The sequence below is a fragment of the Garra rufa genome, chromosome 18 (genome assembly GCF_049309525.1).
Source record: "Garra rufa chromosome 18, GarRuf1.0, whole genome shotgun sequence".
Taxonomy (NCBI): Eukaryota; Metazoa; Chordata; class Actinopteri; order Cypriniformes; family Cyprinidae; genus Garra; species Garra rufa.
The window spans coordinates 4,084,964-4,109,891 of record NC_133378.1 but is presented as its reverse complement, the minus strand read 5'-3'; the positions used below and the strand labels follow the sequence as shown (position 1 = coordinate 4,109,891).

At 35.9% G+C, this 24,928-nt stretch overlaps 1 protein-coding gene across 1 annotated transcript in view; it reads left to right on the top strand.

Moving 5' to 3' along the window:
* LOC141291464 (microtubule cross-linking factor 2-like) overlaps window positions 1–24,928 on the top strand; it is a 69,175-nt gene that overhangs the window by 11,891 nt on the left and 32,356 nt on the right. Inside the window, exon 3 of the mRNA XM_073823626.1 lies at window positions 8,832–8,990. Coding sequence (XP_073679727.1) covers window positions 8,832–8,990 — 159 coding nt within the window. The remainder of the gene's footprint in view (window positions 1–8,831; window positions 8,991–24,928) is intronic.

The following is a 24,928-nucleotide window of genomic DNA, read 5'->3' as shown; positions in this document are numbered from 1 at the left end:
AAAAATATATAGCAGGCCAGCCTATACCTCAGTGTACCTAGTTTTTAACACGTCCACATGCTGCACGGATAGACTGGAACGCTGCCTGTTAACTGTTAGATCCGCGACAAAAACACATCACAAAAATCCTTTCAATTTGCGGTTCGGGTCTTTTCATCCACTGGTCATATGTGGAGAAACGTGTTTTCACAGCGTTCAATAGCCAATCACAGACATATCTGTTGATTTTATAATCGCAGTGGCCAATCAGATTGTATCATTTTGAGATCCATTGTAAACTATGTTACAATCCACTCACCACTCAAAGTGCCGGTTTCAGTTCTGCTGATTTCTACATCTCCGCGAACTCTCTCATTAAAACAAAGGAAGTGTATACATGATGTAAATAAGAGATTAATTGTACAGTGTAAAGGTTATTTTATTACTTTGTTAACTTTGTGAGATTGCAATGAACTACTAATGTATGAGTGACAGCTTTCCAGTGATTGTAAGGGGAGCGCGCACTTTTTAGACTATAATTAATTCAGAATTTGAATACATTTATTCACGGATTCACTCTCTGATAACCCAATATCGCCATTGCCATCGTGTTGCATATAGGCTACTACATCAGTTACACAAACTAAGAGAAGGTAAAGCAGGTGCTTACACGTGTCCACACGCGCCCATGAGTAAACATTATTTTTCTTTCACCATGCAGCAAACATAAAAAAATAAAAAATAAATAAATAATTTAAACCGTTTAACTGATAGTAATAATCGGTTAAAATTCTTACTGTCGGTTAACGGTTACACGGTCAATATGAGCATCCCTAATTTGAACTTTTTTTTAATGACTGTATCATTTTGAGATCCATCTTTTCACACTGAGGACAACTGAGGGACTATGCAACTATTACAGAAGGTTCTATCACTGATGCTCCAGAAGGAAATACAATGCATTAAGTGCTAGTAGATGAAAACTTTTGGAATTTGAAGATTAGGTTAACCTTATTTTGTCTTCTGCAAAACATATAAGTATCTTCTGTAGCTTCTAAAGGGCAGCACTAAATGAAAAAAATACAATATTTAGGCAAAATAACAAAAGTGTACACATATTCATTTTGTTCAAAAGTTTACACCCTGGCTCTTAATGCATCGTGTTTCCTTCTGGAGCATCAGTGAGTGTTTGAACCTTCTGTAATAGTTGCATATGAGTCTCTGAGTTGTCCTCAGTGTGAAAAGATGGATCTCAAAATCATACAGTCATTGTTGGAAGAGGTTCAAATACACAAAAATTCAGAAAAACCAAAGAATTTGTGGGACCTGAAGGATTTTACTGAAGCAGTTTAACTGTTCAGGACATACAAGGGACTCATGAACAACTAAAAAAAAAAACAGCTGTGGATCATTCAGGTAACAACACAGTATTTAGAATCAAGTGTACTGTATGTAAACTTTTGAACTCAAATATTATTTTCTCATGTGGACTATGTGTAAACACCTTTTATGTGAAATATCTTATTCAGGTCAATACTAAATAAAAAATAACATGAATTTGGTAAAATAATTAACATTTTGCAGATTCTGTAAGGTGTATGTAAACTTTTGACTTCAACTGTATACCCTAGCATATGCACAAAATGTAAGTATTTTTTAGTCTTAATGAGACCTGCATTGCATCTTCTAAGCTATAAAAGCAAACCCCTGAGCAGAAAAATTCTCCAGGCAGAAGGAGAATAATAAAGAGGAAGTGAGGGTGACAGATGTTGATAAGCGAGGAAAATACTGTTTGGTCAGTTTGGCCTTCGCCTGTTCACATATCAGCTGAACAGCAGCATCCTGGAGATAAGAGGAGTGAGAAAGACACACATAGTAATGAACACCTCCTCATTGTGTAGCTGGCTTGGTCCACTCGCCGTCGAACCGCTTCATTATCATCTATATGAGGAGTGCACATGCATAATCAGCCATGTGCCGCATTCACACGTCAAACAGCCATGGAGCTAGACAAAGCCCTACTTTGAAAAACAGAACCCAAGCTGAGATGAAACTCTAGAGCAGGCACATTTGAGATAACTAGGGTCTCTTTTCTAGAATAAAAAATTGAGAAGCAGGTGACTAAAGTTTCCATTTACCTGCCCTACATTTGATCTAACCAAATATCCTGTTTCACTCAGAAATGCAATGCGTTATGTAAGTAAAAGGGCTTGCGAATGCCATTTCATGTTGACTCTATTACTCGCGTGTGAGTTACAAAGGCAGGGTTTGTAAAATGAACTCGAGAGTGACATATGGCTGGAAGCTGCATTTAAAGCGTCAGTCCGTTTAGTGAAACTGTGTTAATGGGTTTCTTTCAACACAACTGTATTTGGTGCCCTTGGACTGTCTTCATATGGCTCATCTGAGCTGCATGTGGGCTTAGAGGTTAACCAACGGGCAACTTGCTGTTTTTAAGCAGGGTAAGGGTGAGTTTATAGTGCGGCTGTCCCGCAGATGCTAGCAGATACAGATCTGGAGGGAAGTCATTTGAAACGACCGTTTGCACAGCGGAGAGGCGGAGCAATCCTGAAAAGCAGGATCAGAGAAGAGCGACACACACACATAATCAAAGACAAACAAATTCCACAGAGCCATTTACATATTTGACCAAGTTCTGCTGACAAACAGTCATGGTCACATGTAAATGAGCCATTATTGGTCTTTGATGGGTCATTAAATTTCTTTGATTTCTGCGTTTGGTCAGATATGCCAGCTTGTTCCACATCAGGCTGTGGTGAGAGGGGCGGACAACAAAGCACCTAAACACACACACACACACACACACACACACACACACACACACACACACACACACACACACACACACACGGCATTGAAGTGCTTCACTACCCCTTTCCCTGTGGATCTAGAGGTGTCTGTCTTCTTTTGCATGTAAAAACGACAACTGGCCGTGACATTGTCAGACAAAGGCAGGTGTAGAGGGAGGAGTGAATGCAAATAATCTGGGACCAACAGACACTTATGGAGCTCTGATAATTAAAGCTTTTGTGTGAGAGGACATGCAGACATGCAATTACTACAAAACCCTGGGCTTGTGGTTTAGAAATGTATTTTATACTATAGCGTGAATGGCGATATTGATTTATTTCGTGCTTGGCTGTTTGTCCACAAAAAGACTGTATAAAAAGTCTTGTTATAGTTATATTAAAAAGCTAAAAGATGTAGTTACTGGAACTTTATTGTAAAAAAACGAGTGCTGTCAAACGATTAATCGTAAACACATATGTGACCCTGGACCACAAAACCAGTCTTAAGGTTACATTTTACAAAACTGAGATGTATACATCATATGAAAGCTCAATAAATAAGCTTTCTATTGATGTATGGTTTGTTAGGATAGGACAATATTTGGCCGAGATACATCTATTTGAAAATCTGGAATCTGAGGGTGCAAAAAAATCAAAATACTGAGAAAATCATCTTTAAAGTTGTCCAAATTAGGTTCTTAACAATGCATATTACTAATCAAAAATTACATTTTGATATATTTACAGTAGGAATTTTACAAAGAATCATCATGGAACATGATCTTTACTTAATTTCCTAATGATTTTTGGCATAAAAGAAAAATCAATAATTTTGACCCATGCAATGTATTTTTGGCTATTGCTACAAATATACCCCAGCGACTTAAGACTGGTTTTGTGGTCCAGGGTCACATATATTACACATGTATGCACATGTATATATTAAAAAATACATTTATATTTTATATAAATTATATGAATATAAATATATACATGTAAATATTTTCAAACTATGTACTGTATGTGTGTGTATCTAAATATACATAATAAATATACACAGTATACACATATTATGTAAACAAAAACGTATTTTGGATGCGATTAATCGTTTGACAGCACTAAATAAAAAATATAGAGTGAATAAAAATGTTTCAGGCTTTTTTTTTGTTTAGTGATAGTTTTTTTTCAGTCCCTTGTTTGTCCTGAACAGTTAAACTGTCTTCAGAAAAATCCTTTAGGTCCCACAAATTATTTAGTTTTTCAGCATTTTTGTATATTTGAACCCTTTTCCAACAATGACTGTATGAGTTTGAGATCCATCTTTTCATACAAACACTCACTGATGCTTTAGAAGGAAACATGACGCATTAAGAGCCGGGGGTGAAAACTTTTGGAATTCGAAGATCTTTAGGTTTTGATGATGGTGTTTTTAAAGTTAATGGTGTGCAATTTACAGTTAATAACTGTATATGTCTTCAAGTTGAATATATAATCAAAAATAGCATTGATATATAAAAATGTTTACAGTTCATTAAAAAAGATTTCATTAAAAGTTTATTAAAAACATCACTGACATTACACTTATAATACAATATTAAAACTAAAATACAAAATTGCATAACTAATAACAAAATTGTAAGAAAATAAATGATATGGGTATTCCATTTTATTGTTTGTCAATACATAGTCAATATTTCTATTCATTAAAAGGTTTTAATATTATATATAGTACATAGTACTGGTACATAACCTATATATTCTAATTATAATTTCAATGTTTTTCTTCATATACTGTAGGATAATGTGGACAATGTTGGACATTGTTTCTCACAATTTCAAGTTTACATCTCGTAATTCTGAATTCTCTCAGAACTGCATGATACAAACTCGCAATTCTCACTATTTCTCAAAATTATAGAAATTATAGTATTACAGAAACTCAAACATAATGTCAGAATTGCGTGTTTATATCTCTTATAACTTTTTTCTCTAAATTTTGAGTTTACATCTCGTAATTCTGACTATAATTTGCAGTTGCAAGTTTATATCACAAAAGTCGCAATGACTGAGAAATATAAAAGTTTATATCTCACAATTTTGAGAAAAAAGTCAGAATTGTGGAAAAAAAGTCAGAATTGCGAGATATAAACTCAAAATTCGCAATTCTGACTTTATAACATGCAATTGTGAGTTTATATCGTGCAATTCTGACTTTATAACTCGCAATTGCAAGTTAATGTCTCACAAAAAATCTGAATTGTGAGATATAAACTCGCATTTGTGAGAAAAAAGTGGTAACACTTTCTATGAAGCCTGTATTTATAATGCATTATAAGAACATTCTTAATGCATTATAATGCATGCATAATGCCTTATAAACAACATTATAATGTGTTATATAATTTTATAAATAATCATAACAACAGTTAAAATGCACTATAATACTTACCTTTTTGTGCTTATAAATTTGATGAGTACAATGCATCATAACACCATATGAAGTCTGCATTTATAATCCTTCATATGGGTATTATTAATGTATTATAGTGCATGCGTAATGCCTTATAAACACAATTATGATTTGTTGTATAATCTAATTAATAATTATAAAAACAGTAACAATGTATTATAATACTTACCATTATAACACCAGATGAAGCCTGCATTTACAATGCATTACAAGGGCATTCTTAATGTATTATAATGCATAATAAGAACATACATATAAGAACACCCTTATAATGCATTGTAAATGCAGTCTTCATCTGGTGTTATAATGCATTGTACTCATCAAAGTTATAAGCACAAAAGGTAAGTATTATAGTGCATCGTAACTGTTGCTATGATTATTTATAAAATTATATAACATATTATAATGTTGTTTATAAGGCATTATGCATGCATTATAATGCATTAAGAATGTCCTTGTAATGCATTATAAATACAGGCTTCATAGAAAGTGTTACCAAAAAAGTTATATTGCAAGTTATAAAGATATAAACTTGCAATTCTGACTTTTTTCACACAAATGCAAGTTTATATCTCACAATTCTGAGAAAAAAAGTCCAAATTGTAAAAAAAAGTCACCTTATTTTAATTTTTTTATTCAGTGGCAGAAACAATATAAAGCACCAGTAAAACAGTGAACACGACTTTATCATACCACAGCACAACACTTTGGGGAAAATAGCTGGTGCTGGAAAAGCTGAACTGAAACAACTACTGTAACACTACTAAAAATATAGTTAAGTTAGTGGTTTTGCTGTTTTTAGTTTTAGTTTAGTTGTTGTTTCTTCCACAACATTGATAGATAAACAAAGATGATTATAGCTCCTGACAAAGAGAAATTAAAGACAGAGAGACTGTTGGTGAAATAAAGAAAAGGAAAGAATGAGAGATGGAGGGATCTGATATGAATTAGAGTGTGGTGCTGGTACAGAGGAGCATTGTGGGTACCCAGCTGCACCTTGGCTGTGGTTCAGACACACAGAGAGGAGAAAATCCTCCCTCACAAACAGGGACTGTGTTTCTCCTCCTACCCCTTCTCAATCCCCATTCACTCCTTTCAGTGACTGCTGCCCTGTCTTTTCCTCATTCCTCTCACACAAACCTACATCCTTTCTTTACATGTGCCCTTTAGAAACATACGAACATTGTCAGTAATGAAAAATAGCCTTGTGTTGCTAAAACGATCCAAACACCAGTACCACACCAGTGGATTCTCTCTTTCTTTGCCTAACACCGAAGTTAGTGCAGCTTTACGATCAACCGCTTTTAATGAGCTTTCCTCTACCTTTAGGGAGAGATGAATCACAGACTTATAAACTAACCTTCTTCACTACTTTTCACTGGCAAAGCTAAAAGCGAAAACAGGAGGGATTTTATAATATGATTATGACAGCATGCAGTATTTTGAATCAGTATTTGGCAGTACACTAAACAAATTTTCAGCACCGAATTAAATGTTTATTTATATGTTTATCATTTATGTAATATTAAAATATAATAAATATAAATATTTTTCTTGCCTTATTCACCATCTTGAGTTATTTTTCCACCAAGCTTGTCTTCAAAGGCAGCTCACTAGGAAGCCCATTTCCGCCACTGAATTAAAAAAAATAAATAAAAAAGGTAATTGCAACTTTTTATCTAAAAATTCTGACTTTCTTTCTTGCAATCGCAAGTTTCTCGGAATTCTGACCTTTTTTCTCAGAATGGTAAGATACAAACTCACAACTGCGAGTTGTAAAGTCAGAATTGCGAGATATAAATAATTTTTTTCTCAGAATTGCAATTCTGACTTTATAACACACAATTGCGAGTTAAGTCAGAATTGTGAGATACAAACTCGCATTTGTCAGAAAAAAAATCAGAATTGCGAAACAAAGAGCTGCAAGAGAAAACATCTGAATTGCGAGATATAAACTCGCATTTGCCAGAAAAAATTTCAGAATTATGTGGAAAAAAGTCAGAATTGAGTGATATAAACTTGCACTTGCCAGAAAAAGTCAGAATTGTAAGAAAGTCAGAATTGCGAGAAAAAAAGTCTGAATTGCGAGATACAAACTCGCATTTGCCAAAAAAAAAAAATTTGTGAGAAAAAAGTCAGAATTGCAAGATATAAACTTGCATTTGCCTGACAAAAAAATCAGAATTGCAAGGAAGTCAGAATTGCAAGATATAAACTTGCATTTTCCAGAAAAAGTCAGAATTGCAAAAAAAATGTCAGAATTGCAAGAAAGAAAGTCAGAATTGCAAGATATTAACTTGCATTTTCCAGAAAAAGTCAGAATTGCAAAACAAAGGTCAGAATTGCAAGAAAGAAAGTCAGAATTGCAAGATATAAACTCGCAGTTGCCAGAAAAAAGTTTTTATCTCACAATTCTGACTTTATTTCACAAATTTGTACGTTTATATCACGCAATCTTGAGTAAAAAATCAGAATTGTGTTTATATCTCGCAATTCTGACTTTATAATCCGCAATTGCAAGTTTATATCTCACAATTTTTAGGAAAAAAGTCGGATGAATTTTCAGATAAAAAGTCACAATAACCTTTTTAAAAAAAAATGTATTCAGTGGTGGAAATGGGCTTCTATAGCTCACAGTGCATCTCTTCAGAATTGCAAGATATAAAACTTGCATTTGCCTGACAAAAATCAGAATTGCAAGAAAGAAAGTCAGAATTGCAAGATATAAACTCGCATTTGCCAGAAAAAAGTCAGAATTGCAAGAAAGAAAGTCAGAATTGCAAGAAAGAAAGTCAGAATTGCAAGATATAAACTTGCATTTGCCAGAAAAAAGTCAGAATTGCGAATTTTTATCTCACAATTCTGACTTTATTTCACAAATTTGTACGTTTATATCACGCAATCTTGAGTAAAAAATCAGAATTGTGTTTATATCTCGCAATTCTGACTTTATAATCCGCAATTGCAAGTTTATATCTCACAATTTTTAGGAAAAAAGTCGGATGAATTTTCAGATAAAAAGTCACAATAACCTTTTTAAAAAAAAATGTATTCAGTGGTGGAAATGGGCTTCTATAGCTCACAGTGCATCTTTTCAGAATTGCAAGATATAAAACTTGCATTTGCCTGACAAAAATCAGAATTGCAAGAAAGAAAGTCAGAATTGCAAGATATAAACTCGCATTTGCCAGAAAAAAGTCAGAATTGCAAGAAAGAAAGTCAGAATTGCAAGATATAAACTCGCATTTGCCAGAAAAAAGTCAAAATTGCGAATTTTTATCTCACAATTCTGACTTTATTTCACAAATTTGTACGTTTATATCATGCAATCTTGAGTAAAAAATCTGAATTGTGTTTATATCTCACAATTCTGACTTTATAATCCGCAATTGCAAGTTTATGTCTCATAATTTTTAGGAAAAAGGTCTGAATTGTCAGATAAAAAGTCACAATAACCTTTTTTTTTCTTTTATTCAGTGGTGGAAATGGGCTTCTATAGCTCACAGTGCATCTTTTTTTCCAAAAAGATTATTTAAAATGTTCACCTCATAAAACAGTTGTCATTGTTTCAGGTGGCGAAGGATGTGTCCATCCGTCTGCACAATGAGCTGGACACTGTGGAGAAGAAGAGATCTCGTCTGGAACAGGAGAACGAGGAGCTGAGGGTGAAATTACAGGATCTGGAGGTGGCCAAGCAGGTCCTGCAAGCAGAGATGGAGAAGGCCAGAGAGGTAAGAGACGACTGATTATTCTAGAAACTTTCAGGATGTTGAGTAGATACCAAGTGGGTTTTAAAATGAGCTGTAGATGTTCCAAGTATGACACATCTCAGATTTGTGGAAAATGTAATCAGCGGATGTGAATTTTACCACAGGAAAGAAGTGTTATGCATTATGAACCAGAAATAAAGATACTGCTAAGGTGGATAAAGCTCATCTGTGTGGTTGGTAAATCATAGCTATGTGGTATTGGACAACACTAGGTGGTTACTTACTGACCCAAGTGAAAATATCCCACCTCTAAATCTCTATGATATTGTGGTTCCTAGATATCACTCAGGTCCTTCCTTCAGTGTAGGTCTATGGGATTTTGGTTGATTTTCTAGCTTGTGTCACAGTCCACCATGCAAAATCTGTACATTTGAAGACAAATCGCATGATTTGTGGTATCATTTGTCATAAAAATATGAAGCATGTCTTAGAATTCACCGCTAATAATATCTCTATCGGTTAATATAGAATTTAAAGGGATAGTTCATCCAAAAAACAAAAACAAAAAAAACTTTAGGAACTTTGTGCATCGTAAGAACACAAATTAAGATATTTTTGATGAAATTCAAGGACTTTTTGACCCTGCAAAGACAGCAACACAACTGACACTTTCAAGGCCCAGAAAGGTAGTAAGGACTTTGTTAAAATAGTCCATGTGGCATCAGTGGTTCAACCATAATTTTATGAAGCTACAAGAATACTTTTTGTGCACAAAGAAAACAAAACTAACAACTTTATTCAATAAATTCTTCAAAGAGTGAAGGTCTTACGGGTTTGGAAGGACATGAGGGTGAGTAATTAATGACAGATTTTTCATTTATGGGTGAACTATGCCTTTAAATTCTATATTAACCACAAGTCATATGTATGTGGCTACAGATGTTGGCTATTTATATCCATTTTTGGCCATTTTAACTGCAGTGATGGAAATTAGTGTAAGTTGTGTAGTAAGAAGTTGCTAATTGGGAAAAAATGGGATCATTAATTAGTTTCAGATTAGCTGAAAAGGCTTCATTAGGAGCCCCAGGGAAGGTTTCTGAAAGGAAAAGTGTTTATATTGTAGTTGATTTGGCTTGGGGCAGAACTCTTAATGTTGACACTTTCGTTTAACTTGAGGTACATTGCTCCGCTGTAGTCAAAGCTCTATGTGTGTTAGGACAGGAGCTGAGAGCCCTCCGCTTGGACCGATCTGTTGACTTTCTCTGTGTAAATGTCAGCTCGGGTGGGTGGGTGGGTTTGAGGGTGGACGGGAGCACATGAATTTAGCATTAGATTTTCTCTACTGACAGTTTAACGAGGAGGAACATAAAGCATGCTCCTTGTGTTTGGTTAATTCTCTATTTTGGCCTGCATTCTTTTGGCAATAAATGTTTCTTTGTGTTCTGAGTAATGGATCATTGGCAGGATGGTCTGTGTTGGCTCAATGTTCGGTCTGTGCTCTATTAGCTATGTCTGCTGCGTGATAGAAAGTGATGAATGCATTATTGTATGAAGCAACGGTCATTATTGGTCAGTTCAGTTTTTCTTTGAGAATCATTTTACGGGGTGTTGTATACTGCTGTGATAGTCAATGCCAGTGCTCTGATTCGCTCGACTGCTCTGCTTTTGGTCGACTCACAGGTTTGTTCTGCGTTCTTATTGGCTGAAAGCCCAGGGCAGGATGCGTGCCACTCTCTGTTGTTGAGGACTGAATTCTTGGCATAGTGAGCACTCATGGTACACAGCGAGAGTTCATACTCAACTGAACTTCCAGAAAAGAGCCAGTAGAGCCTTTCAGACAACAGATGACTCAAAGAATGGGAAGAAACGATGGATCATTACATGTGAAAGAAGATGATCTGATGATCTGGCAGAACACAATATCTTGTCGGACATACATACACTCAGTTAACAAAATACAGGATGAAAAAGATGTATAACTCAATGCTGACTCAATTCTGATGGGTCAATCGTGGCATTCTACAGTAAAATACCTGTATATAATGATGGCTAAACTGATTTCATACATCTTTTTCTGTATAAAATAATGAAACTTATTTTTCAAGTTGCTGATAAGGATTGATTATACATTATTTTTGCCTTATATAGACATATTTATGAGCCTGGACCACAAAACCAGTCAGGGTCAATTTAAAGAGCCTTTAAAGGAACACTCCACTTTTTTTGGAAATAGGCTAAATCATCTCCTATACAAACCCTTGTTTTATTTCGGACTTTGTCATGACGTATTTCGGATTCATAACGAGGTCTTTTAGGTTTCGTAACGTTATACCTGTTTTATCCGACACGTTCTTAGCTGCAGCTGTAACTAGAGCAGAGCTGGCAACCCGGATCACGAAACTCTACTGACTTCGTGATTGGTCGATAGCTGGAGGGTGGAGCCTCAGACCAAAACACAACATGACAACAATAACATCAGTCGTGGGCTGCAACTGTCACTTTTAAATGACAATATCCTGGCCGGACCACTGTTGTCAGTGATATAAGTATTTGAAATGAACATGATTTCTTAATGTCTAGTGACATGTCAGGGCCATTTTATGATTAACTGAAATACATTTCTTACATACGGTTCTTTTAATCTAGATTAAAATTGCTAATTTGAATTCTGCCGAAGGCATTCAGAATATGTGTGCTACCCAAATGATGACTAAAAGTAAGTCTTTGAGAACGGGTTTCTCAAGCCAGGTGGCGCATTAGACCAGGGGCTCGTCTCCTGTTTCCAAAATGCATCACAAACTGCTTGACAATTGGATCTACAACACAATTAACTATACAAACTTGTGTAACCAACTATTCCTACACTGCATGTACTTCTGCGTAAAAGGCTGCGCGACGTGCGCGTTGCAGTTAAATACACATTTGCGCACTGGCATGGATATCTGCGTGTATAGTCTTCGGATAAACTGCGTTGCTTTTAGAAGCGTCAATTCAGTTGTTGCATATAGTTTAATGTCTTTATTTCGGGATTATCAAAGTAAATTATAACTCAAATTTGAGATTTTACTGGGGCACAGCAGATTTTCACTGGGGCACGTGCCCCTGTAAAAAGGGTCTAGCAACGCACCTGCCCTGAAGAAAACCCGCCGGCTTCATAGCTGCATCCATGTTAGCACGTCTCGTTTGATGTGGTGATTTCACAGTAGGAATACAAAAATGTTCGAAGACTCGTTCTCGCCCCCTACAGTGCAATTCGGCTAGGTATACATCCGCGCTAAACTATCAAGGTGAAAGTCATCATAGCTTGCGTAGTATAGACCCAGCTCCCTACCCAACTTTGAGAATAGATTAACGGCGATATTTTTTTTATCGCCTGATAAGAGTCTCACGTTAACGCCGATAACGGCCCACCACTAATTTTTTTTATGTAAAGCTACATCTGATGATAAATGTGCTAAATTATTAAACTAAACAAATGTCAATAGTGAATACTATAAAACACAAGGAAGAATAGACAGAAAAGAAACTTGTGAAAGTGTCTAAGAATTTTTCACTAAACACTTTATTATTAAAGGAAACCGTGGATATTACAACTTAATGTAATTGCCTAATATAACGTAAATGTTGTCTCTTACTAAAATATGTAGTAGAAAACCCATGAAAGATTTACGCTATTTAAAAAATTCACACCGTTTTTAAACATAATTTGGATGTAATGTGAAATAGTTGCATTTGGTGAGCTACTGGCACTATCTGTTGCTGTTTTACCGCAACACAACTTGAAAAATAAAATATTGATACAAAGACCACAGCTATTTAAAGAGCTTACAGGTGGCGATGGATCCGTAGGCTTAAACTACGTTCCATACCATTCCCTTCAAGGAGTATAAACGCTCCCAGATATTGAGCGAAATCTATGCTGAGAAACTCCTTCAGTGTCTGCTGCTTCATGACAAACGTCAACATGTTTTCAACCCACCAGGATGGCATCTAGCGTTTCTTGTCTCTGCCATTTGTAAGCTCTTTCAGTAGCTGTGGTCGACTAAAAGCCTCAAAGACATCAGGACTAAAGTGGAGAGAACAAAGACGTGGGCCTTTAGGAAGTTTTATTTGTCCACAGGCATCTTCCCATTCTTTTCTCCTCTTCTTATCGTTAGGAAAGCAGCGAAGACTTACATTGCTTCTATTGTTGCCCTTTGACTGAAAATTACAACCAAAAGCCGCAAAATATGGCACTGTATCAATATTTTATTTTCCGAGTTGTGTTGCGGTAAAAATAGCAACAGGCAGCGCCAGTATCTCACCGAGTGGAACCATTTGACGTCATCGAAATAATGGCGCCTCCCCATAGTCCAAAATATGTATAAAACAATGTGGATTATTTAAATAACATAAATCTTTCATGGGTTTTCTACTACGTATTTCATTAAGAGAATCATTTGTTGTATATTAAGCCATATAAGTCTTATTATGGCTCTCAGGCTTTTAGTAGGTCAGCGACACAGAATAGCGCCGGCATGAGGACCATGCTGATGTCATCAGATCACCATCAAAGACCTCCCTTCCTGACACAAAAATAAACACTCAAAATGAAAGCTTGCTGATAAAGGTTTTTTTTTAACCTAGATAAAACCCCACCCAAAAAATCCTCTTTTTTCCCCTATCCTACAAAGGTTTTTCGTTTTCCTTCTATGCTCTCCATCGCTCTTTCTCAAACTCTCTCTCAGTACTTCATTTAACACACAGCCAGTATTGATCGGTTCTGTAGCTGGTGTGAAGTCTCACAGGTGATTAGGTTCACATGTCTCCCGCTGCTGGGAGTGTGAGACGGTGTGTGTTTGTATGTGTTTATGGCTTTCTGATGGTGGTCGCTATGTGGAGGGGCTGTTTTATAGGGCCTGTTTTACAGGCATTTAATAGTCTTCAGTACAGTTAAAGGTTAGGATAACAGCGGAACCTAATTACTGCTTTTTCCTTCTCCAAATACACATTCGAACTCACAGCTCATGTGTTCATTTATCATTCAGAGTCCAATGCGTCTCACGAACAGCAAATTAATGGGATCATCCATATGACTACAGCTTGTTTGTTGATCCAGAGTCCAAGACTATGCTAGAGGAAACAGTCCTATGAGGCTGACTGAACCTTTATTTATATTTTTCAGGAAGCTAGTATCTTTGCTTCATTCTGAGGGGGAAACCCTGAGAAAGGAAGGAAGTTCAGGGTCACTGAAGCAGGGTTCATTAACTCAGCATCAGCCGCTCTGATGGAAACAAACACTAGATGAGGAAAACAGTCAACGGAGTCATGCGTCAGGGCTATTTAAACTTTAAAACCCCTGTCTTTTCCCTTGTCGTTTTGGAATATTCTGGGATTTCTGAAAATTCCCTGAAAGTTCGAGGGATGATGTGGGATTCAGCTGGTGGTCAGAACTAGGGTAATGAAATGCTGACTCACAAACTATTTGATGATTACAAGAACAGTCATAGGTCAGTAAGCACAGTGCTGTGAGCTTTTATAAGAAATTGTTTCCAGATAGATGAGCCTTGTCATGTAAAGACAAACTGATTTACTTTTCCCTTACAGTGGCGGTACCATGGTGCAGTGATGCTCTCTGAATGGATGGTATTGAATGAGCACTATATTCATCTACAATGGCCTTTACATGACACCTTAAAGATACTAATAGTGCATTAATGGTCCAGTAACCCTAGTAGAACGTCCTGTACCATGATACTTTGTAATGCTTGTTTGGTCATTTCGAATTGCCCTTTTCTGTCAGTTATAGTACTATTCAGTGAATTAGAGTCACGAACGCACAATGCACACAGTCATAATAAAGTAAGTGTTCTCAGACTCCAAGATATTTTTGGCATCAGTGAAGATAAAAATTATTTACACTGTGCAGTTTTCATTGTATCCAATATTTACATGGCTCTAAATAACACAAAGAACCGAGTTAAATGAAGGCACAATAGCTGCCAGGTTGTGAGGTCTTGAGTCTGGGAAGGTTTGGCAGCTGTGTTTGTTGTGCTTTTCTGTATTGTATGGTCTGACCTGTATAGCGGGATCAAAGCACATGGCATTTGTAGTTTTGTACTGGGTTAAAACATGATGGGAAAAATTGAGAATAAAAGCAAGTAAGAAACGCACCCATATACATTCACACAGATGAAATAAGGAACATATATATTCAAACGTTTGGATGCGGTTAAAGGCATTGTTCACCAAAAAAATTAAAAATAGGTCATTAATTACGCACCCTCATGTTGTTCCAAACCCATAAGACCTTTGTCCATCTTTGGAACACAAATTAAGATATGTTTTATAAAATCCAAGAGCTATCTGTCCCTGCATAGACAGCAACACAACTACCACGTTCAAGGCCCAGAAAGGTAGTTAGGACATCATTGAAATAGTCCATGTGACAAGGTTCAACCTTAATTTTATGAAGCTGCGGGAATACTTTTTGTGTCTTGACTGTGTTTCTGTGCCTTGACTGTGGTAGCTCTCAGATTTCACCAGAGATATCTTAATTTGTGTTCTGAAGAGAAATTACAGGTTTGGAAAGACATGAAGGTGAGTAATTAATGACAGAATTTTCATTTTTGGGTGAACTATCCCTTTAAGTGTAAACTTAATGTAAAGTTTTGGACACAACTGCATGTTAATTGCTGTAAAATTAATAATTCTTTTAAATTAAGTTAGTTAAACTTTAGAGTCCTGTTTCAACTTTAATGAATTTGTATGAGCAATAGTAATTTTGAGAATTGCCTTAGCAAACACCAATGTTAATATTTGACCTGTACTATTCCTGCATTACAGGAAGTGCAACCAACCCCTTGGTTTAATATGACACACATCCACATATAGATAGTGATTTCATGCTCTAGTAAAGGTCTGCATGAAAAACTAAACATACTACACAAGACACGCAAGACTGAATCATGCAGAACTCATGGTGTACATTTAGGCCTAGGCTGCACTATATAGGATAGACTACAAACACATACACTGTTTTTAACATTGTTAATAATAAGAAATGTTTCATGAGGAGAGGTCAGCATATTAGAATGATTTCTGAAGGATCGTGTGACATTGAAGACTGGAGTAATGATGCTGAAAATTCAGCTTTATATTTAAATTAAATTCAAATATATGGGTCAAAAATTTGCACACACCTTAAAATAGAAATAGTTTTTCCAAAATAAGAGGGATCATACAAAATGCATGGGATTTTTTACTTAGTACAGACCTGAATGAGATATTTCACATAAAAGATGTTTACAGATAGTCGGCAAGAGAAAATAATAGTTGAATTTATAAAAATGACCCTGTTCAAAAGTTTGCATACACTTGATTCTTAATACTGTCTTGTTACCTGAATGATCCACAGCTGTTTTTTTGTTTAGTGATAAAGTCCCTTGTTTGTCCTGAACAGTTAAACTGCCTGCTGTTTTTAGAAAAATTCTTTAGATCCCACAAATCAGCATTTTTGTGTATTGGATGATTTTGAGATCCATCTTTTAAAACTGAGGACAACTGAGGGACTCGTATGCAACTATTACAGAAGGTTCAAACGCTCACTGATGCTCCAAAAGGAAACATTAAGATCATTTTAAAGATCAGAGTAACATATTTTGTCTTCTGGGAAAAGAAAAAACATGTAAGTGTCTTCTGTAGCTTCTGAAGGGCAGTATTAAATGATATGATATTTATGCAAAATCTTCATTCTGTTCAAAAGTTTTCACCCCCAGCTCTTAATGCATCGTTTTTTTTCCTTCTGGAGCATCAGTGAGTGTTTGAACCTTCTGTAATAGTTGCATATGAGTCCCTCAGTTGGCCCTTAGTATGAAAAGATGGATGTCAAATTAATACAGTCATTGTTGGAAAGAGTTCAAAAACACAAAAATGCTGAAAAACTAAGAAAGGATTTTTCGGAAGAACAGCAGGCCGTTTAACTGTTTAACGGACTCATGAACAACTATCACTAAACAAAAAAAACAATGCTTTGGAACAATCAGATAACAACACTGTATTAATAATGAAGCGTATGTAAACTTTTGAACGGGGTCATTTTTATAAATTCATTAATTATTTCCTTGTGCCCAATATGCACATTTTTTATGTGAAATATCTTATTCAGATCAGTACTAAATAAAAAAAATAACATGCATTTTTGTATCATCCCTCTTATTTTGGTAAAATAATTAACATTTTGCAGATTCTGCAAGGTGTATGTAAAAAAAAAATGCATTACATTTACATTTACATTTACATTTATTCATTTAGCCGACGCTTTTATCCAAAGCGACTTACAATTGGGAATACAACAAGTGATTCATCCTAAGGAGGCAGATCAACATAGGAAGTGTTCAAAAATACCATATATCAGGCGTTGTTAGAAGAGTGCAGGCTAGAAGGAGAAGATCAAGAAAGAGAGGAAAAACAGGCTAGAAGGGAGGATTTTTTTTTTTTTTTTTTTTTTTTTTTATTGAGTCAGATAGTGTCGAAAAAGATGGGTTTTCAGCAGTCGTTTGAAAGCTGTTAAGGAGTCTGCATTCCGGATAGGGGTGGGAAGATCATTCCACCAGGCAGGGACATTGAACGAGAATGTTCTGGACAGTGATTTAATACCTCTCTGTGGTGGTACAATGAGGCGTCTTTCACTAGAGGATCTCAGTCTTCTGGAAGGAGTGTAGATGTGTAGTAGTGAATGGAGGTAGGCAGGTGATGATCCGGTGGCTGTCCTATAGGCCAGCATCAGTGTCTTGAATTTGATGCGTGCCGTAACCGGTAGCCAGTGCAGGGATATGAGGAGAGGTGTGACATGGGCCTTTTTGGGCTCATTGAAGACGAGTCGTGCTGCTGCATTCTGAATCATTTGTAGAGGCTTGATTGTACATGCTGGAAGACCAGCTAAAAGAGCATTGCAGTAGTCCAGCCTGGAAATGACCAGGGCCTGGACGAGAAGTTGTGTAGCATGCTCTGTTAGGAAGGGCCTGATCTTTCTGATGTTGTACAATGCAAACCTGCAAGATCGAGTGGTCTTAGCAATGTGATCTTTGAAAGTCAGTTGGTTGTCAAAGATAACACCCAGATTTCTGGCTGAAGTCGATGGGGTAATTGTTGATGAACCTAACTGGATGGAGAAGTCATGCTGTAGAGATGGAGTGGCAGGAAAGATAAGGAGTTCCGTCTTTGCTAGATTGAGCTGTAGATGGTGTTCCTTCATCCATGCAGAGATATCCGCCAGGCAACCTGAGATCCGTGCAGCTACCGATGGATCGTCTGGTTTGAAAGAAAGATAGAGCTGTGTGTCATCAGCATAGCAATGGTAGGAGAAGCCATGTGCCTGTATGATGGGGCCCAGAGATGTAGTGTATATGGAGAAGAGGAGAGGTCCAAGAACTGATCCCTGAGGAACCCCAGTGACCAGTTGATGAGTTTTGGATACCTCGCCTCCCCAGGCCACTCTGAAAGACCTACCAGAGAGGTAGGATTTGAACCAGCGAAGTGAAGTCCCTGTAATACCCAGCATTGAGAGGGTGGACAGGAGGATCTGGTGATTCTGGTGATTCACAGCATTACAAAATTTTACCAAGCCCAAACTTTTGAACAGTATTGTAATTTCTAAACAAATAAGCTAAACCAAGCTTTACTTTTTGTCTGGCTTGTCATACACACTTATACAGTCTTTATGCAAACTAAAGGCAAGAGCAGATGTCTGTGTGTAATATCTCATGTTTACATACAGCACTCGACTGATTGACTGGTCCTCTGACTGTTGCTGTTTGTCATTCAATCATGTCTTCCTTTTTCCTCTGATCCGTTTAATGCCTAAGAGCTATTTTTGAATGTCAGATCACCAGACACAGCGGGACATGTTGGTCAGGTACACTTTTTAGAAGGATCTGGGATGTCAGTGTTCTGACATCAAAGTCACCGTAGTAGGATTTTGATCTGCACATTTAAATGAAAGCCCTTATCCATCTTTAACCAAGGCTCTGATGTTATACGAACACTTAATAGCTCTGTATGTGTGTGTATGTTTGTACACATCAGACAGAGAGCTTGTAATCTCCAACTGCTTCCACTTGAGAATTACACGATTGAACAAATGGCACAGGCAAAACAAACAATAAGAGGATGTTGGGAGGGAGCGGGTTTGCGGCAGGCTCTTTTTTATGGAGCTCAGCACTATGCAGAACTGACAGACAAAGAACGCGCAGAAAGGGAAATGTGTGTTTGACTGATGTCTGGACGCTTACGTCTGATACATACACACATCCAGCTAGAGGTTATTAGATTTAATAGTGACAATGCTGCAGTGCTTGTAGGTCATTTATAAAACCCATGCACACACAAAACACACATGCACACACCAACTGGCTGGTCTATTTTTGCTTTTAATGCTGGTGTAATTGTGTTGTCTCCTGGATACATGTCCACATAAACTGCATTAGGTGAGCAGCATGTCATGTATTAAGATGGTGGCTGTGGAAACCGGCTGAGATCAGCTGTTTGAAAGAAGTTTAGCATGTTGGACAGGATTAGATCTGTCAGGTTCCCTGCTGTGACAATCTTTTTGGAGGCTGGAAAATGTTATCCAGACAAGTACATTCTAACTAAGCTGTTTGAATAGTTTATTTCTTTTTTATTATTGTTTGATACTAGTGGCATATTTTTGAAAAGTGTGGGATCAATAAGATTTTTTTTTTTCAGCAAGGATGCATTAAATTGATCAAAAGTGACAGTAGAGACATATAATTTTACAAAAGACTTCTATTTCAAATAAATGCTGTTTTTTAATATTTCTATTTATTATAGAATCCTGATGGTTTCATGGTTTCTTCACAAATATGATGCAGCACAACTGTTTTCAACACTGATAATAATAGAAAATGTTTTGAGCAACAAATAATTTCTGATTTTTGATGATTTCTGTGACACTGAAGACTGGAGTAATGACGCTGAAAATTCAGCTTTTCAATCACAGGAATAAATTACATTTTACATTCAGGTCCCACAAATTCTTTGGTTTTCAGTGTTTTTGTGTTTGAATCCTTTCAAACAATGACAGTATGATTGTAAGATTGATCTTTTCAGACTGAGGACAACTGAGGGACTCATATGCAACTATTAGAGAAGGTTCAAACAAACAAAAGCTGTTCATTTTTGAATTTGAAGGTCAGGGTAAATTTGACCTATTTTATCTTCTGGGAAAGATCCAAGTATCTTTTGTAGCTTCTGAAGGGCAGTACTAAATGAAAAAAAAAAAAAAAAAAAAAGATATTTAGGCAAAATAAGAAAAATGTACACATCTTCATTCTGTTCAAAAGTTTTCACCCCCAGCACTTAATGCATATTTTTTCCTTCTGAAGCATCAGTGAGTGTTTGAACCTTCTGTAATAGTTGCATATGAGTCCCTCAGTTGTCTTCAGTGTGAAAAGATGGATCTCAAAATTATACAGACATTGTCGGAAAGAGTTCAAATACACAAAAATGCTGAAAAACCAAAGAATTTGTGGGACCTAAAGGATTTTTTCTGAAGAACATCAGACAGTTTAACTGTTCAGGACAAAACAAGGGACTCATGAATAACTATCATTAAAAAACAAAAAAACAAAAAAAACATGGATAATTCTGGTTACAACATAGTATTAAACATCTATATGTAAACATCTTTTATGTAAAATATCGTATCCAGGTCAGTACTAAATAAAAAATAACATGCATTTTATATGATCCTCTTATTTTGGTAAAATAATTAACATTTTGCAGATTCTGCAAGGTGTATGTAAACTTTTGACTTCAACTGTACAATCAGTTGAAAGTGTGTTTGTGGTACAGATATTTCTGTAAGAGTTGTACAAGCTTTTTTTCTCACAGAGAGCTTGTATTGATTTATTGATCTCCAGTGCTATTTCAATTGTGTCATGCAGCTCCTGTCCACTTGTGTTTCTCAAGACTGAGGTTAAATGAATTCCATTTGCAATGCTATTGATTATGCTAAAAAAAGCCATATTATTGAACCAAGTCAGTTTAATATAATTCATTCATGCTTTTATATATTGTTTATAATGTGTCAGATGTTAAAAAAGTAAAAAAGAAGCATTTGTTTGTACAAAAAACAAGTCCCTACTCCTGTTACCAGATATACACACATGTTCGGGCCTTTACATCATTACATCGAATTCACAGGTCTCTTAGGTGAAGCTAAAATGGTTAGATCTCAGATCTTCCGCTTTCTTCCTAATCAGATCAGTAAGCCATTGCTTTGATTTTAAGTATGAGACAGATCTTATGTAAGACATGTCTCTTCACATTTAGGCTCTTGGGAACTCCACGTCCCGTGAACCTCATCTTGGTCAGCCAACAATCTTCACACTGAGTGCTATAGAAAAGCATGCACATGCACTTTGCGGCATTGATTTATATAGAGCATGGATAACAGTCTTCGCTTCATTGCTTTTGCACAAGACTAACTATCAATATTCATCCGCGTCTGTACACCTCACTGATCTGTTAAAGAGTTATTCATTATGGCTTGTTGGAATCTGCAGACTCGTATTATTTTAGCACGTTCGAAAATGGCAACCCTGTGGTTTAAATATAGATTTATGAGTCATCTTAAAATGTGATGGGTTCATTACAGACAAAGCTCCTAAATTGCTTTTGGAGAAGCGCTGTGCGTGTGAAGTGTGATTGTAGTTAGGATCTTCTGTTTTAGATATAATGGCTTGAGAAGTAAGCAGAGAGTGAGATTGATGACTTAATCACGTCAGAATTACACTTTCAGCGATTCTCTTCAGTGAAATGGCTTTATTACTGCTGGCCAGTGACCTGCTCACCTTATCAATGTAATCTGTCTAGACCAATAACCTGAGCTGATATGGCCAGCAGAAACTACAGCTCTATTAAACAGAGTATTACGGTAGTCCTTACTGTATACTGTACAGTAAATACCAGATTCTGGATAAAAACTGAAAGTGACATTGGAATTCAAAATGTTGGAGCAAAATCTGTTTGAATAATTTTTATACCATCCAATTTGTCAATATTTAACCTGGGTCTAGGTGTGTATAAATCACATAAAATATGGGTTGAACTTGATTTAATTGTATATGTGACTCTGGAGCACAAAACCAGTCTTAAGTCGCTGGGGTATGTTTGTAGCAACAACCAAAAATACATTGCATGGGTCAAAATTATTGATTTTTCTTTTATGCCAAAAATCATTAGGAAATTAAGTAAAGATCATGTTCCATGAAGATTTTTTGTAAAGTTCCTACTGTAAATGTATCAAAATGTAATTTTTGATTAGTAATATGCATTGTTAAGAACCTAATTTGGACAACTTTAAAGGTGATTTTCTCAGGATTTTGATTTTTTTGCACCCTCAGATTCCAGATTTTCAAATAGTTGTATCTCAGCCAAATATTGTCCTATCCTAACAAACCATACATCAATAGAAAGCTTATTTACTGAGCTTTCATATTATATATACATCTCAGTTTTGTAAAATTTAACCTTATGACTGGTTTTGTGGTCCAGGGTCACATATGTAACAGTAAGATTTATGCATATTGAAAATTTATGTTAATACATTTACATGTAAAAGGTGGATTTGTGCAGTAGTTACCTTACAAAGTCATTTCTATTTGATCCATACCTTTAAATTAAGTTAATTGATATTGGGTAATACATTTTGGTGTAATAAATCCAGATTTCATTAGCTATTTTCTACGCAAGACTTTTTTTTAACACATGCCATTATACATACAGTGCCCTCCACAAATATGGGCACCCTTGGAAAATATGAGCAAAGGCGGCTGTGAAAATATATCTGCATCGGTTAATTTTGATTTTTCATTCAGTAATGTAGAAAATTCTAACCTTTCATTGAAGCAAAACAATTGAAAATGGAGGGCAACTCACCTTATGAAATAAATGTTTTTCTCCAATGCATGTTGGCCATAATCAGTGTTTCCCCTACCATTATCTGAACGTCAGGTTCATTTCATTTTCAATATAGCGCCAGATCACAATAGAAGTCATTTAAGGTTGTCTTTCCTATAGAGCAGGTCTATACATTGTTCTTTTGTTAAACAAACTAAATAGCCTTATGTTATTTATCTTATTTACACGAAGGCATGTCATTTCTGTCTCTACATGATGGCGCGTTTACAATGTCTCTTCCGCGAAAACACGCAGGACTCCATTCATAAAAATGGAATTTACTATAGCGCGGAATGCCACGGAATTTGTTGATTTTTGGATTAATAAATCAAAAGTTGGTCTGTCACTTAATTCAAATCGCGATATGGACTAGTGTCTGTGAAAACTGAAATGCAAAAAGACCGTTTTAATATGAATACTGCATGTTCCGTTTGCCTCTGTATGTATGAATGGTGGAGACGCGTTTTTTCTTTTTCTTTACTACACGCATACTGAAGCACACGTGACGCTCCCGGTAATTTTTGCCCTTTGCATCTCACATGAACAGATAAACCCAATCTCCAAAGCTGCTGTGAGTGTCACTTTTACCGTTTCATTTGAGAAAACTAGCAACATATCATACTGTACACAGAAACTTCACAGCAACCTGTCAAAATAAAAGTACGGTTTAACATCAAACAGAACAATATTAGTCTTGTATAACTTTTGTACAGTATAATGTAGGTGTTTATATATTCCTATTTAAATAATTTACATAAAACAATATATATATGATAAAAAATAAATATTACAACAAGATTAACCACTTAATTGTAGAAAAAATACTACAATTATTATTTAAACGTTTTAAACTGAATATAATTTTTCTTCCATGTATTGATTTTAACAGGAAACCTCTGTTTGTTTGCCAAAAATGAAAAGTTTTTTTTTCATTTGATTAAAAATAAATAAATGTTTATGCTTTCATTTGATTATCAGAAAAATTAAAACACATAAGAATTTCAAAAAAAAAAAAAAGCAAAAGATTGTGGAGCCCTATTGTTCAAAATGTTAAAATAGAGAGTTTTGGACTTATTTTTTCACTGAAATAAATGTTTTTGTTTACCCAAAGTAGGCTAAAGTTTCGGGAAAAAAAGTAAAGCTGGAAACCTAGGGGAAACACTGATAATTATTGGCACCCCTAGAAATTCTTATGAGTAAAATATATCTGAAGTATACTTCCATTCTTATTTTCATTTGATTAGCACACCAGTGTGACTAGGAGCATGAAATTGTCCAGCCATGACTTCCTGTTCCACAGGGTTATAAATACAAGGAACACAAAAGCCAAATTCCCTTAATCATCTATCACAAGGAGTAAAACCAAAAAATATAGTGTGCAGAACAAGTTTGTTGAGCTTCACAAAATAGAAAGTGGCTGTAAGAAAAGAGCTAAAGCATTGAAAATCCTCATTTTTACCATCAGGGCAATCATGAAGAAGTTCCAATCAACTAAAGATGTTACAAATCTGCCTGGAAGAGGACATGTGTCTGTATCGTCCTAATACATGGTGGGGTGGAGTGTTTGAGTGGCCAAGGACTCTCCAAGGATCACAGAAATTAGTTAAGTCTTGATGTCAGAAACCTAAAACACATGTTGTTTGGGAGGGTTCCAAGAAAAATCCTCCTCACTCATCTAGAAATAAACTCCAGTATATTCAGTTGTCAGACACAACTGGAACTTCAAATGGGACTGGCTTCTATGGTCAGATGAAACTAAAAAAGCCAACTGGGTTTCGATAAAAAAAAGTACCCCATGCTTGTTGTGGGCCCATTTTTCTGCCGGAGGTCCTTGACATCTTGTTTAGACACATGGCATCATGGATTCTATCAAATACCAACAGAAAAATGTTAGAAATTTCATGGTTGCATCTTTGATTAGGACAATGATCCAAAATGAACATCAAAATAAACACAAAAATATGTCACTGATCACAAAACACTGATCTGAACCTTAT